Genomic DNA, 15,046 nt, shown 5'->3' on the forward strand with positions numbered 1-15,046 from the left:
TAGTCCGGGAAGATCCCACATGCCGCGGAGCAACTAAGCCCACGTGCCACAACTACTGAAGCCCGTGCTCCGCAACAAACAGAAGTCACTGCAATGAGATGCCCGTGCACCACAATGAAGAGTAGGCCCCGCTCGCCGCAACTAGTGAAAGCCCGCATGCAGCAACAAAGACCCAACGCAGCCAAAAATAAATAAATTTTAAAAAGTCATAAAACTTTTTTTATGAGAACAAGGTGGAGATATTCTATACAAATAAAACAGAGGACCATGTAATAAAACAATTCTTCATACTAAATGATCCTTACGTATCAGCCTCAAATTGCATTACAAATTGTATCCACAGCAGGAGTTCTTAAATCTCAGCTTCTCTGTATCTATAACCCACCTGAATTGTAACAAACTTTTATAAATATATATTTTTCTTTAGCTTTCTTTAAAGTCTCAAAAGCATTGGTAGTAGCCCAAAAGAGCATAAGGACTCCTACTCTTACTTTAGTCCTCAGTGGTAGCAGCTTTTGATTGTGCTTTAGCTTTCACATTTCTATTTTAGATATTCAAACAACATGTTTAAATCGTTTAACTCATTCTTCTCAACACTCAGAGAACACTTTGACCTCTTCTTATCTCCCCTCTAAAATGGTTTCAGATATTAATTCAGGAGGCTATAATGGAAGGGAATTTTCAACTCTATAACATATGCTACAAACAACTCCAGATACTCAAGTTGTGATTAAAATATTGAGTGATTATAATATTGTGTGGGTTTTTTTTTTTCTGGCCCCCACAGAATTCACATAAGCACAGAAGCTTTTCTGGAGGGAATGGAGATGCGCATAGAAATAGCTGATTATAAAATCAAGCAGGGAAAGTTCTGCACTCTCTACCATCAATACTACTCTGGTGCCTTTTACAGACATACCTCTGTTCCTTTGCTCTTGGAGACCTGGGATGACGTATCATCCTCACTCTCATCTGCTGTGCTCTCCTGGGAATTCTGGGATATAATCTCCTCACCCTGAATGTGAATGGGCCAGGACAAACAGTGGGTTATAATGATCACATTTGGGGTCTCAAAGGGAGAAAGGCTTAGTTTATAGACAAGGCAAAGAAAGGTATTCAGTCATTCAAATATGGTCAAACACAGACACCAACCTGTGATCCAGCATCTAGAAAAGTGATAATCAACCCAAGATTTCTAAGATGCTTGTGGCTCTGATACAATATGTAGTTTTACAAAAGGTTCATCTTTGTATTCTAATATCATACTAGTTTTACAAGGCCAGACTGTATTGGTGACTCTTTCAGGTAATGCTGAATATGGTTCTAAAGTTTCCCAAATACCTTAAGGTATGTGAGCATGAACACCAACACACCAATCACAAATGGCCATGTAGAGGCTAAAGGATGGTATACTAAAATGGTTTAAGAACATCAAATCTGGATCAGGACTGTTTAGACTCAAACCCTTGCTCCACTCACTTATGGCTGAATGATAAGTTACTTAACTTTGCTGAGCTTCAATTTTCTCATGGAAACAAGAGATTGATGTGAAGAAAGGAAGCTAATTCTCTGAGGAGCTATTTTTTCATATATAAGATTTTTTTTTCTTTTGTCATATATAAGATTTTAAGACTCAGATGTTGTAAGCATGAATGAGGAGGGCTTGGACTGTATTTGAAAAATGCTATAACTCCAAAGTAGTAGTATAAGCAACACAAGATTTCAGCCAGTCAGTCAGACAACTGAAAGAACTAAGAAATGCTCATTTGTTAAAATTAGCCAGAGAATAATTTCAGGAACCAGACTGGTTTTAGGGGAAAAAACCCAAAATAACTAAACAAACCAAGTTTTTCCATATACAAAAATATTCTAAATCTTCCCACAGTAGGGTTTAAAGGTATCCCTCTAGCTATGGAAAGAGGTTTTCCTGATCAGCTCCTCTATGTCTGAGGCCTTGTTGATATCAATGGTATGTTTTGGTGCCTTCGCTGCCTGGGATGAGGAGTGCAACCTGCAACCAGGGCTCAAAGGCAATGTACCCTAACGTTAAGAGCTAAACAGTCACAGATTTGAGAAAAGCAGTTTTGAGTATTGAGAGAGTGGGGCTTAGGTGACCTCCCTTAGATACTTTCAAATGCTCTCACAAAGAAAGGGAGTAGATTATTACTGGCGGGCTCCCAGGCTTACCTGCAAGTCCCGGTTTTTGAGATTCCCCAGCCAAAAAGCCTCTCTGCAATTGTTGAGGATAAGCATGGCTTTCACTCTGCAAACTAACAGCTCCAGGGTCTTTTTGAGCAAAGGCACATGTTTGGTGAGTTTCGTGTCCTGGTGAATCTGAATGGAAACAAATGCATCCAAACTCATCTGGGTTTATCATCATGCTTTCACATTTCCTATACGGAAACTTTTGAATTCCTGACACCTTGAACACTAATCAAGACCATATGCCCTGCCAGTACAGGCCAGAGACATGTTCCATCAAAGAGCAGTAGTCCGGCAGAGTATTCCCAAGAGAATGGCAGCTGTCCTTCAAGCTAAAGAGCCTAGAAGACATACCACCAACACCTCACGGTTCCTCTTCATAACCTCTTATTGATCAATTATCAATGAATTTACATAAAATACTCTTGAATGTATATTCTACTGATATTAAACAACAGAGTATCCCTGTTTAGCTGAGGGAGCCCTTATAAAATTCCATTGTTCAGCACCTTAAAAAGTTAGAATCAGGGGAGGAACTGAACAACAGGAACTGGGCTTGCCAGTGACTGCAGAACTCCATGGTTCTGTGTTCCTTCACACAAAAAATGACTGGCTCAACCCCAGGCTTCAAGTGGAAAAGTCCTATAATGCTAAAATGTTCTCACAAAAGACAGATGTGTTCCTTGACAAGTAATTAGCACAGCTGAAAAGCTCGAAAAACAGCTGCTTTTAGAACTACCTCTTGTCTCCAGCAGAGTCATCACTTACATAATATTCCTCCTGCCCAGAGTACTTTGTAGTACTTTCCTGGAGGAAACAGGGCTATGGAGTTTGAGTCAAATTTCAGATGCAGAAATTCCCCTCTAGATGATTACCCAATCTCTGTCAGCAACTGAGGATTTGACCACTCTGAATAAACTGCCTTTGGACAAACACAGTCCCAGAAATAAAGGCTCAAGAGGGGTAAAAAAGGAAGAAGGCACTGGAGCCCACGGACCTCCAAAATCACAACCACAGATTAAACCAACAGGTGGGTGGGTGGTGTGACCTGCTTTCCATCTTACCTTGGAATGCCCACACAGGTGATGAAGCAGCCTTGTATTCAACTGGAAGGTTTCCAGTAAACTCAGAACATCTTCCTATAACCAACAACATTCGTAAGTGACATATGAAATGTTCTCATTTCATTTTATATGCAAGATATTCTTGCAGCCAAGGGTTCCAAAGAGGATCAAGCCTGCAGGTTCCAGCTGTATATGGATAATCATCTCTTCTTTTTTTTAAATTGAGGTGTAGTTGATTTACAGTATTATATAAGTTTCAGGTGTACAACATAGTGATTCACAATTTTTCAAGATTATGCTAGACAATTGTCTTAATTTGGCCCTCAAATAAGAGGAGGAGTGATCACTGGCTATCCTCCCCTTTATCTTTCTGAGTTATGAGGGACCAACCAAATATTGTGAGAGTGTTTTGCAAAGTTCAACTTGCTAAGTATGTGTAAGAAGTAATCATCTCTGTTTCTGTTCTTTTTATTTTTTATTTTTTTATTTTTTTTGCGGTACGCGGGCCTCTCACTGTTGTGGCCTCTCCTGTTGCGGAGCACAGGCTCCGGACGCACAGGCTCAGCGGCCATGGCTCACGGGCCCAGCCGCTCCGCGGCATGTGGGAATCCTCCCAGACCGGGGCACGAACCCGTGTCCCCTGCATCGGCAGGCGGACTCTCAACCACTGCGCCACCAGGGAAGCCCTGTTCTTTTTATTTTTAAATTAAAATTTTTGGCTGCACTGTGGGGCAGGCGGGACCTTAGTTCCCCGACCAGGGATGGGACCCGCACCCCCTACAGTGGAAGCGTGAAGTCTTCACCACTGGACTGCCAGGGGAGTCCCTGTTTCTATTCTTATTTCACTACTCTAGTCTTGGATCCCACTTGGGTAAAAAACTCTCAAGACTGTCCGTTATAACAAGAGTTTACGACACAAATGAGGTTTTTTTCGTTCGTTTGTTTTGTTTTTAAATTCCCAAGACCAGACTTAGAGAAGCACACAGGAATAAGCAAATGACACACTAATATGTGAGGTCCTGGGACTGCAGTAGCACAATAAAATCAAGCTAAAAAGAACAACCATCCTCAAATCTGGAGGAGAAGTAGGAAGGCGGATGTACTATGGAACATTCAGTCCTACATGGGCATCTCTGGGGATAGCTGAAGTGACCAGAAGTACCTAAGCAGATCTGTGGCCCAGAACCTGGGCAAGGGGACCACCCCCATGCCAGCCCAGGAATCGCCGTGGACGTATCTTCTGAACAACTGTACAGAGCATGTCTCTGCTCTCTGTTCTCAGTTCTTACCCGATGTTTTCTAAAACTGAAGTCTAGGAGAGGCATACACTGCTTCAGAAATGCTTCCACAAAGAGACATCCGTACTGAAGAAGAGAAGAGACACACTGGTGATGACCTCTAGCTGAGGTCTTTTACCTGAAAGGCCCCTGCCTAAGGCAGCATAACATTTCCCAGACCAGGGGGTTTATTTTCTTATTTTTATATATAAAAAATAAATTGGAAAGGGTCCAAAAGGTTAATTTGGAGAATGTAGCTTAATGCAAAAGCTAAATGGGCCTGCTAATGAAGCCCCAGAATTAGGCAGACTTACCTACCCCAGACACAGTCAATGCACAGGGGTGTTGCTCAGCTTGAGAATGCGGGCACAGAGGAACAGAGGGGAACCCCAGCTCCCTGAGGACACCTTACTCTCAAGGGGAAAGAACTGGGTAGAGCTGAGAAAGCACATGACCACTTGCCCAATTTACCAATCAGGTGAATGACTCCCCCTTCTCACCCATCTCCCATGATGGCACCAGGGTGGAGTGAGTAAAGAGGAAGAGAGAAGCCAGGAGATAATGAGAATGGGGCACCATCCACAAGAAGGAACTGTCAAGAGTGGGGCTAGAAGCATTCTCCCTATAATGTTCTTTAGCTCTTAAGCTATCAAAGATTTGATGGGTTTACCAGCAAATCTAGGGCTAATCTGGGATTATCCCCCTGGCAGAGGAGTTCAGCAGATACCAGAACACCAGCTCCCACATTGATAAGGCCACACATGGGCTTTAAAAAGAGCAATCACCCACTCCTCCTTCCTTTCTATTGCCTGGGAAGGAATGGCAGGGAGTGACTACTGCTCCTGAAGCCACTAATCCTATTTCTAAGACTAAGTGTTCAAACTCATAGGAAAATTGGTTTCTCTTGTCATCCAACTAGTATGGGAAAACATATCCATGGTCTTTTCTAGACTACCTGATAGCACAGATTCTGGAGACTGGCTTTTGGACAAGGTATTAAGCAATTCCATTCAGCTAACTCACAGGAAGAATAAACACTAAAGAGGGCCGGTCTCACCTTCAAACATACATGCAGAACAGGACGGCTATCAAACACCTGGAGAGAGGGAGGACAAGAAACCAAAGCTGAAGTCTGCTCCTCTGAGCCCCCCAGCCTCCTCTCCACCGTGCAAAGCACAGCTCTGAGTGTTGCAGAGACGTCTAAAATGAAGAAGGCAGGTCAACATGTCAACAAGTCAATTACAAAGCAGAACGAAGTAATCCCTGGAACTGAAGTTCAAGAAAAGGAAGAGGGGAGCAGAGAGGAACAAGGAGTTGATTCCAACTGGGAATGTTAAGAAGATAGCATTGCAGAGGCCCCAAACCTTGACCTGAAGCCTGAAGAAAGAGCAGATGAGGCAGAAAGGAGAGAGAGCAACGTTCTAAGCTGGAGGAACAGTCTGAGCAAAATCACGGAGTGGGGGAGAGCACAGAGTATGTGTGAGGGATAAAGAAGGCACTCAGGTTGGAAGAGGGACACAGTGGGGAATGTGCTCAGACCCACAGTGGGGTGGTGGTGGGGATGACACGGGGAAGGACCCATTAAATAGTAAGTGCTGTGGCACAGATGGGAAGGAGGAAGGCAGAGAAGAAAAAGACACTGCCCAGGAAGAGGGGGAGGGGTTATCCAGGGTGGGTGGGGCATAGGGAGGAAGATGGGGGAAGCAGGTCCCCAAGGGAGGCTGGGGAGAGGAGCGGGAGGGTCCATTTTGGAAGCCAGGCCCCTTGGTGGTTCCTGCAATTAGCCAGTGAGATGAGATAAGGAGCCTCCATACTCACCTTTATCAGGTTGATGAGGATACTGAAGTCTCGAACAGCCATGTTCCAGTAGAGGAGCTTCTCTTCATGAATCTAGAGGCAGCCAAATATACACACACCTCTGAATCACAGCCAAATACTTCTCTTACTGTACTCCTACTAATATATGGTTCTTGAACTACACAGTTATACAGAGATTTAAGCCAATTATCCTCCTACAGAGATGTGGCAACCAGTGCACCCACAAGATGGTTCTGAGGCCTGCATGTATGTGGTAACATTAGGGTATCTTATAGAGACTTTCTAAAAAGAGGACCTCTCTTCAATAATTTCCAAGTAGGAAAAAGCCTCTGCAACATACCTCTGGGCCATCAGCTCCCTGTGGCTTCTCTGATTCCCTATGCAAGCCCTATCTCCCAGCAGGCTAGCTCGGTTCTGGTTAGCAGGCTACCAAGGCCCAGGCTACCACAGCATCTCAAACAGGCTTGCTCACCTCATGCCAGATCACAAGTTGCAGCCGGGTACATGAGGCTGCAAACAAAGATATTTTTTTCCAGACTAGGTCTATGGAGTCCCAAGTCCCCTGGGAAGTAGCCAGGGAAAAGAGCCCAATCCTCACTTCCAACCAGAGGGAAAGGAAATTAAACCAGAAGCTCTTAAAAAAAAAAAATCCTGGATCTTAGTAACTCGAAGGAAATAGCTTAGGAGAAAATTCTGGACCCAAGGAGAAGAATAATCAGCAGCTTCCAAGTAATCCAGAGTCTACTTCTTGGGGTGGGAATATCTGACTTACCTGCTCCGAGTCTGTTGCTGTTCCAGCCTGAAGACCTTTCACTGACTTCTCTAGTTCAGCCATCATCACACGGAAGAAAATGACAAACGTGTGCCTAGAAGAGAAAAGCATCATGCCCACACAGTGATGCACTGCTCAGAAACAAAGTCCTGGGAAGAAGCCAGGGAACCAAAAGTTATTTCCCTCCCCACCTCTCTGAATGTCCTTTCACTAGGGTCCACCCTAAGAGGGCACGAGAGTGGGAAGGATTTAGAAATGAGCCGAGAAGATGGCCTGTGAAATAAGGGGATTAACTTCATGAAGGGTGAGTGTGGTGGTAAAGAGCAGGAAAGTAGTGGTGAGAAGATCTGAGTTTAAGTTCCTAGTTCCATATTTACTTTATTGCCTGTATCAATTGAGCAAGCCCCCTAACACTCATTTTTCTCATCAGTGAAACAGGGGTAATGATACCTACCTCACAGATTCATCAAAAGGATCAAATGAGATAAACGATGTAAGAGTGTGTTATAAACTGTGAAGACCATACAAGTGTCAGATAACCACTGATATTATGAGACACAAAACCCATTAAGTGAGATATATGGTTAGATACAACAATCACTGTATCCTTCTAAAGATGGCTAAAATACTGGAAAAGTAATTTCACATTTAAAGGATGAAAGCACTTATAGAAGTCTGGTGATTAAATATCCAATGCCACTGAAGACTGTAACTACTGAAAATTCATTCCTCAGCAAGGTCCTTTCACATGTGCTGGCTAAGAGCCGCTTGGAGAGAATGCACAGTAGACACTGTGTGTGTTGAATGAATGATTGTACCTACCCTCTGTATCAGAACTAGATGAAGAGTAAGGTAGTTATTTGGAAACTACATACGTTAGACAGTGTGATTCTAATTTAGGGAGAGAACAAGAGGAGAGTACTCCCTTACCTGGTCAGTGTAGGGAATGTGGAGGAAGATGCCTCTTTAGGAGAGTTGATCAGTTCCGGGACACCAACACCAGCGATCTCCTCTATGGCCTTCAGAACACCGTCTGTGTGCTCCAGGTAGATGCTGCATTGACAGCCACAGGAGTATGAACGCATGTTACAGAATTCCTAAATCAAGATTTCTTTCTTGAGACATTACCAGGTACTAAGCTTTAAAACAACTATTAGGGGGCTTCCCTGGTGACGCAGTGGTTGAGAATCTGCCTGCCAATGCAGGGGACACGGGTTTGAGCCCTGGTCTGGGAGGATCCCACATGCCGCGGAGCAACTGGGCCCGTGAGCCACAGCTACTGAGCCTGAGCGTCTGGAGTCCGTGCTCCGCAACGGGAGAGGCCACAACAGTGAGGGGCCCGCGCACACGATGAAGAGTGGCCCCCGCTCGCCACAGCTAGAGAAAGCCCTCGCACAGAAACGAAGACCCAACACAGCCAAACATAAATAAATAAATTAAAAAGGCCATAGCAGTGAAAGCGCCAAGTCTTAACCACTGGACCGCCAGGGAACTCCCAATACTTATTTTTAATAAGGATTCCAAATACTTGTCAGGAGGTAAAGGAAATGATGTCTCAGTTGGAAATAGTTAGACACCTTGGAAGTGATCGCTGTGTCTTGGATATGGTAGGCAATAATAAATATCTGACTCATTGGTTAACAAGGCAGGATACAACAGCAGACTCCCCCACTTCCTCTATGATTTGATTTAATAAAGAACTAGCTGACAGTATAAAACAAAACAAGAAGATCTGACAATCCACATATTCCAAATTATGTTAATTTCAAACCTACTTCACTGCTTCCAAGTTACCCCTAACCAAGGTAATGTCTCAGTTTTTGACCAGACAAGGGATCTGAACAGTGGCAAAATGGAAGGCTATTTGGCTTGTGGACAGAAACTGAGCCTCTCACCTACCTAAGCAAAGCCTGGAGCTGGTCATTAGGAATGCCGCTCTTCTCCTTCTCCCCACTTGGCCACACCCGACAAAGGAACTGCCTGGCCAGGGAAGCTGTTGGAGAAACAAGGCAAAGACATCTCATTCATGGAAAATGAACTTCACTCTTGTTTTGCAGGCTTTTGGGGATGATTATTGACCAAAAGGATTATTCTTTTATATTTACTATGACGTTCCTGGGCTAACAGACAATTTGAAAAAAAGCTGTCACGAATTCCTGCTCTACTGGTTCTTCTACCAGAAATAAACCCATTTCTCTAAGACTCAACATGTCCCACCCGCTTACCCTGTCTTGACACAAACGTGAACCACACAGACACACAGAGAAAAGGAACGCTGCTGGGCAGTGGGAAGTCCATCTCAGCTCCTCCTTGGCAGGCCGACAAGCAGTGGCTGCTTCCTAGATTCATACCAAACCCTCCCCTTTTAAACAACAGGGAATAATAAAAGTTTGTTTTGCACGTTCTCCTTGCTTTCTGTCTGTGCTGCCAATTAAGTTGTATCAGTGAGATGCATTCCAAGAGCTATGTCAAAAGATAGTTAAAGAAAAAGATCAGGGGGACTTCCCTGGTGGTCCAGCGATTAACAATCCGTCTTGCAATGCAGGGGACGCCGGTTCGATCCCTGGTCGGGGAACTAAGATCCCACATGCCACGGGGCAACTAAGCCCGCGCACCACAACTAGAGAAAAGCCCTCGCGCCACAACTAGAGAGAAGCCCGCACGCTGCAACGAAAGATCCCGTGTGCCGCAACTAAGACCCGACGCAGCCAAAAATAAATAAATAAAAATTTAAAAAAATAGGAGGGGGAAAGAAAGAAAAAGATCAGGGACAGGGCCAAACCTTTCTTTACACTTAATTCTGATTTCTCCTCTCTCTCCCATTTTATTAACTTCATGGTTTATGTCTTTCAGTCAAATGTCTCAGATACTTAAGGGGGGGAAAAGAAAAAGAAGGACATAAACAAAAGCCAAACAAAATCTAGCCAACTGAACTAACCACACTCAGTCCAATCAATGTCAGCAGAAATCAGACATAGCTCCTTCTGGAAAAATGTCCTTCTTGGTATAGCAAGAGAGCACATCCAGGGTTATGGACAGATTTGCTTATAAAATTTATAAGGTCCTAGGAAGCCCTAAGTTTACAAGTCTATTCATGAAAGAAAAAAGAGGATATGGCACATCACCAAGTTTTCCTTTGTTCTGAGTAGGAGCTGTAGATTTCTCCAAAATGATCATCAAAAGTCTGAGGAGATAAAGAGCACACTGGAAACTGGGAACGCTGAGATGGAAATTCTGCAAGTAATGGAAGCTCTGGCTGTAAGGAGACAAGAAAAAAAATAAAAAACAACACCACAAGTATTACAGATGTGTCCAAATCCATGAGTTATCCAAGTCCGCTTAAATGCTTGATGGTCTAATCAGAATCCTCCTCATTTGCCGGGGCTTTAGTAGAACCTTCTTTCAAGACCTTACAGAGACTATAACTTTGTATAAAGAAAGTTAGGGCATGGAGGCCAGAGCCCAGTGGGTGGAATGCTGGCCTTGAAGAGGTCATGTATGCCAAGATACCCAAGTGCTAGCATAGGCCATGCTGACTACATTATTCTCAGTGTAGAATAAATTACTTGCTTTTTAAGGCATTAGGCAACACACTGAGAATAATGTTTAAATTCTGGGTTCATAGGGACAAAGTGAAAGGAAATGATAAGGCAGAGAAAGCAGAGCTTCTAATAAATGTACCATAAATGGCTAGCTTTCAATGCTCTGAAGTAATGGCAGATGAGGAGTCACAATTAATCCAAAACTGTAGGTGAAATAAAACTAGAGTCACCTCCTGATTGATTGGTGGGAAGGAAGTCAAACAAATTTAAAAGTACTGTATTGAAAATGAAATAAGGCTCTCTAGGCAGGAATGACAAGCATTGACTGTGGACCCAGTGATGGCCTAGGCTATCAGGGGAGGTAAGGGAAAGACCAAGGTGCTCTGGTTGAAGCTGGGGTAGAGGCTGGAAGCTGTGCCCCTTAGAGCTCCTTCTCACCTCCTGTGCCCTCGGCCTAGGCTCCTCTTCCAAGATGAGGGAAATGGACAGGTAATCAGTGGTAACTAACTGCTACCTAATTACCCAAGCCTACTAGGAGACAGAGTAGGTCCCTGGATAATCAAGAGTTGACTACAGATGGCCAATGCTTTCATCAACATTACCTGAAAAGGCGAACTTTACAGGATGAAGGGTGCATAAAGATTTAGTTTGATTAATTCAACAGTTTCTAATGTTTCAGGATATATCTGAATACACACAAGAGAAAGCTCACATAGATGAGGAAAAGTCACTGAAAATACCAAGTTATCTCCAAGAAATCTTGCCAATCTTATTCCTAGGAGCTTCTTGGGACAACACTCAGGGAGGGGTATGTGGTCTGACCCACCTAAGCAGCTCCTCCAAGGCTTGGTCAGGCTCTCCCAGCTTCAGTCGGTTAGAAAGGACCTCAAGGGCTGAGTATAGTAAGTTCATATTTTCAGGTTGAAAAAATCCGTTCCTAAGGGAAAGTCAAGGAAACGTAGTTTAGCTCAGTTCCAGGAAGATTACGTGGACAGCAGTTGAGGATCCTGGCCTCCAGTCTGTACCATCGATAAAACAGAAGAAAAAGGAGAACTGAAGTACTCAAAGTACTCAAGTGCTAAATTCAGTCACTGCTGTGAGTATCAGACTAGAAGTTGAAGTGTATCTGAAAAAGTCTTTCCTTAAGGACCTAACAGTCCTCCTAGGATTATTTTCAAGGGAAACAAAGCTCTCCTTCATTCTGTACATTCTAGAGATAACTATCAGTCTTCTCCAAAAAAACAGGAATAACTTTGTGAAATTGCTTAAATCCATGTCTAATCCATAGTAGATGTTCAGCAAAGAACTTATTCCTTCTTCTGTATTAAGTCAAGTCTTGACAATTCTATCTTCAGATTATCTTTCCTATTGTCCCTTCCTTTCCAAGCCAAGGCCATCACTCTAGGCCAGGCCCTTATCATCATCCCATGCACAGATCATGTCAACATCTTTTGACTGGTCTTTTTGAGTGCCTTTCCAATCCCTTTGTCCCGCATGCTGCTGCCAAAAGGATTTTCGTAAAACATTGCTTTCACTATATCATGGATGTGATCATAAAACTCCAAAATTGCTTCCCTGGACAACATTCAAGTTCTTCGGCCTGACCTTCAAGGCCCAGCACAATCTGACCCCCTAGATCTTTCACTCCTCTAGAAACATTTCCACATCACCAGTGGTAGCCTCTCTTCCTTTCCACAAATGAATTCTGAGGGCCTCTTATGGGCTGCAGGTTTTTCAGGGGGGGGAGGTGGGGGGTGGGGATGGGTTTATTAAAGTATAATTGACATACAATAAAATGAATGTATTTAAAATGCTGAATTTGATCAGCTGACTTATATATAAACCCATGAAACCACCACTGCACTGAAAATAATAAACATATCTATTACCCCCAAGTTTCCTCGTATTCCTTTGTAATCCATCCCTCCTTCCATCCTCCCGCCCAATGCGAGGCAACCACTGAACTGTTTTCTGTCACTACAAAATTATATGCTTCTTCTAGAATTTTTTTTTTTTTTTTTTTTGCAGTACGCGGGCCTCTCACTGTTGTGGCCTCTCCCGTTGCGGAGCACAGGCTTCAGACGCGCAGGCTCAGCGGCCATGGCTCACGGGCCCAGCCGCTCCGTGGCATGTGGGATCCTCCCGGACCGGGGCACGAACCCGCGTCCCCTGCATCGGCAGGCGGACTCTCAACCACTGCGCCACCAGGGAAGCCCTAGAATTTTATATAAATAAAATCAAATACTACATACTCTTACAGTCTTGGTTTTTCTTCACTATAATTCTTTTTTCATCCATATTGTTGCAATGTAGTATTCTACCACATCAACATATCACAATTTGTTTATCTGTTCACTATTCGATGGACATTTGAATTGTTTCCAATTTGGGGCTATTACAAATAAAGGTGTAGGGCTTCCCTGGTGGCGCAGTGGTTGAGAGTCCGCCTGCCGATGCAGGGGACACGGGTTCGTGACCCGGTCCGGGAATATCCCACATGCTGCGGAGCAGCTGGGCCCGTGAGCCATGGCCGCTGAGCCTGCACGTCCGGAGCCTGTGCTCCGCAGCGGGAAAGGCCACAGCAGTGAGAGGCCCGCGTACCGCAAAAAAAAACAAACAAACAAAAAAAACAAATAAAGGTGTAATAAACATTCATTCACAAGCCTTTGTGTAGACACACGTTTTCATTTCTCTCGGATAAATACTAGGAATGAAATGGCTGGGTTGTATGGTAGGTGTATATCTAACTTTTTAAGGAACTGCCAAACAGTTTTCAAAAGTGGGTGTACCATTGTACAGTCGCACCAGCAGCATGTGAGAGCTCCAGTTACTCTACCATCCTCGCCAACACTTGGAGAGGTAAACCTTTTTAATTTAGCTATTCTGTGATTTTTACTTCCATTTCCTTAACAACTAATACTGCTGAATATCTTTGCATGTGTTTATTTGCCATCCATTCATCTCCTTGTTTCAGCATCTGTTCAAATCCTTTGTCAGGCACTGTTTTTAAGTACTGAGGATAAGACAGTGGCTGGTCTCTGCCTTCATGGAACTCACAGTCCAGCAGGGAAGACAGATCAACAAGTAATTATAATAAAATGTGATCAGTTTTATCGTAAGAGTATTAGGAAAGAAGTGGGGATAAGAGAGGCAGAAAGGAGACTTACCTGGCCTAGGGGTCAAGGAAGATGCCCCTGAGGAAGTACAGTTTAAATCCAGATCTCAAGGATGAGTTAGAAAAGACTGGGGATCAAGGAGGGTGAGGATCCTGGTAGAAGGATGGGTATGTGTGGAGCCTTCCAGGTAAAAGCTACACAGGGTGCTGAAATTAATTCAGTATAGCTGGAGGGCAGAGTGCAAGACAGTGAGTAGAATAGCAGGAGTCAGATAAAAAAAAGGCCTTAGAAGCTGGGTAAAAGAGTTTGAACTCAAGAGAAATCTAACGGCAATCAGAAGCCAAAGTTGCGCTAGGATAAGATCGGGTTTGTGTTGGGAAGATTGCTTTAACTGCTGTGTGAAGAAGGGACCGAAAGAGGACAGCTGGAGGCAGAGAGACCAACTGTGAAACGAATCCAGTCCTGGTGAGAGACGACAGAAGTCTGGAAGCAGTGGAGGAGGAGAGGACACGTGGTCATTTAGGTGTTATCTAGAAGACAAACTCAGCAGGATTCTGTGATCAGATGTGGGAGAGAGAAAGGGTAGACAGCAGAGGAAGGAACGAAGAATAACTCCTGGTTTCTGGCTCAACAACTGGTGGCGCCATCTATCTAGCCAGGGAAAGCTGAAGGAGAGGTGGGAAGGATGAAACACTTGTTTTGGATGTGATGAGTCTGAGGTGTCAATGACATATCTATAACGGGGTGCTGAGTAGGCAGTTGGAGATAAATGCCTGTAGCTCAGAAGTTAAATTTTAGCACGAATTTAAGCTTGGGTGAGACTGCCCAGGAAACCTGTATAATGAGAAAAGAGAGACCAGGACCCAGCCCTGAGGAACAAAAGCATTTAAAGGGCATACCTCCCTCGTTTCTACTTCTGTCCATGCCATGCTTTCCAGTTTCTTCCTTTACCTCCCAAAAAGCCATCTACCCTCCAAGGGCCCCGTGAAGTCCCATGATTTCATGAGGCATCCCTAAACACCCCAGCCTACACAGCCTTCAGCTCTTTACCTCATAATCTGGAATTTATCTACAACTTGTTTAATAACAACTTCTTAACTGACAGTCTCTCTGGTGCTATTAGGGAAAGGTTGCCACAGCAAACTCACTAAGAATCAGACGGCCGGATTTGTTACAGGTTAGCCAAGAGCAAGTCATCTGATTTTCAGATGAGTTAATAATAGTGACTCCATAAGACACAGAGCGTGCAAGACCA

At 43.9% G+C, this 15,046-nt stretch overlaps 1 protein-coding gene across 5 annotated transcripts in view; it reads right to left on the minus strand.

Moving 5' to 3' along the window:
- The window catches only part of FANCD2 (FA complementation group D2), a gene marked incomplete at its 5' end in the record, with an annotated part of 57,875 nt that overhangs the window by 947 nt on the left and 41,882 nt on the right, over positions 1 to 15,046 (minus strand). For all 5 annotated transcript variants that reach the window (XM_079713805.1, XM_079713804.1, XM_079713802.1 and 2 more), the window contains 11 exons: positions 920 to 1,015; positions 2,188 to 2,334; positions 3,267 to 3,341; positions 4,556 to 4,630; positions 5,601 to 5,639; positions 6,362 to 6,433; positions 7,134 to 7,227; positions 8,064 to 8,186; positions 9,033 to 9,126; positions 10,259 to 10,389; positions 11,502 to 11,612. In XM_079713805.1, coding sequence (XP_079569931.1) covers positions 920 to 1,015; positions 2,188 to 2,334; positions 3,267 to 3,341; positions 4,556 to 4,630; positions 5,601 to 5,639; positions 6,362 to 6,433; positions 7,134 to 7,227; positions 8,064 to 8,186; positions 9,033 to 9,126; positions 10,259 to 10,389; positions 11,502 to 11,612 — 1,057 coding nt within the window. The remainder of the gene's footprint in view (positions 1 to 919; positions 1,016 to 2,187; positions 2,335 to 3,266; positions 3,342 to 4,555; positions 4,631 to 5,600; positions 5,640 to 6,361; positions 6,434 to 7,133; positions 7,228 to 8,063; positions 8,187 to 9,032; positions 9,127 to 10,258; positions 10,390 to 11,501; positions 11,613 to 15,046) is intronic.

Source organism: Hyperoodon ampullatus (genome assembly GCF_949752795.1).
Source record: "Hyperoodon ampullatus genome assembly, chromosome: 10".
In the NCBI taxonomy this organism is placed as follows: domain Eukaryota; kingdom Metazoa; phylum Chordata; class Mammalia; order Artiodactyla; family Ziphiidae; genus Hyperoodon; species Hyperoodon ampullatus.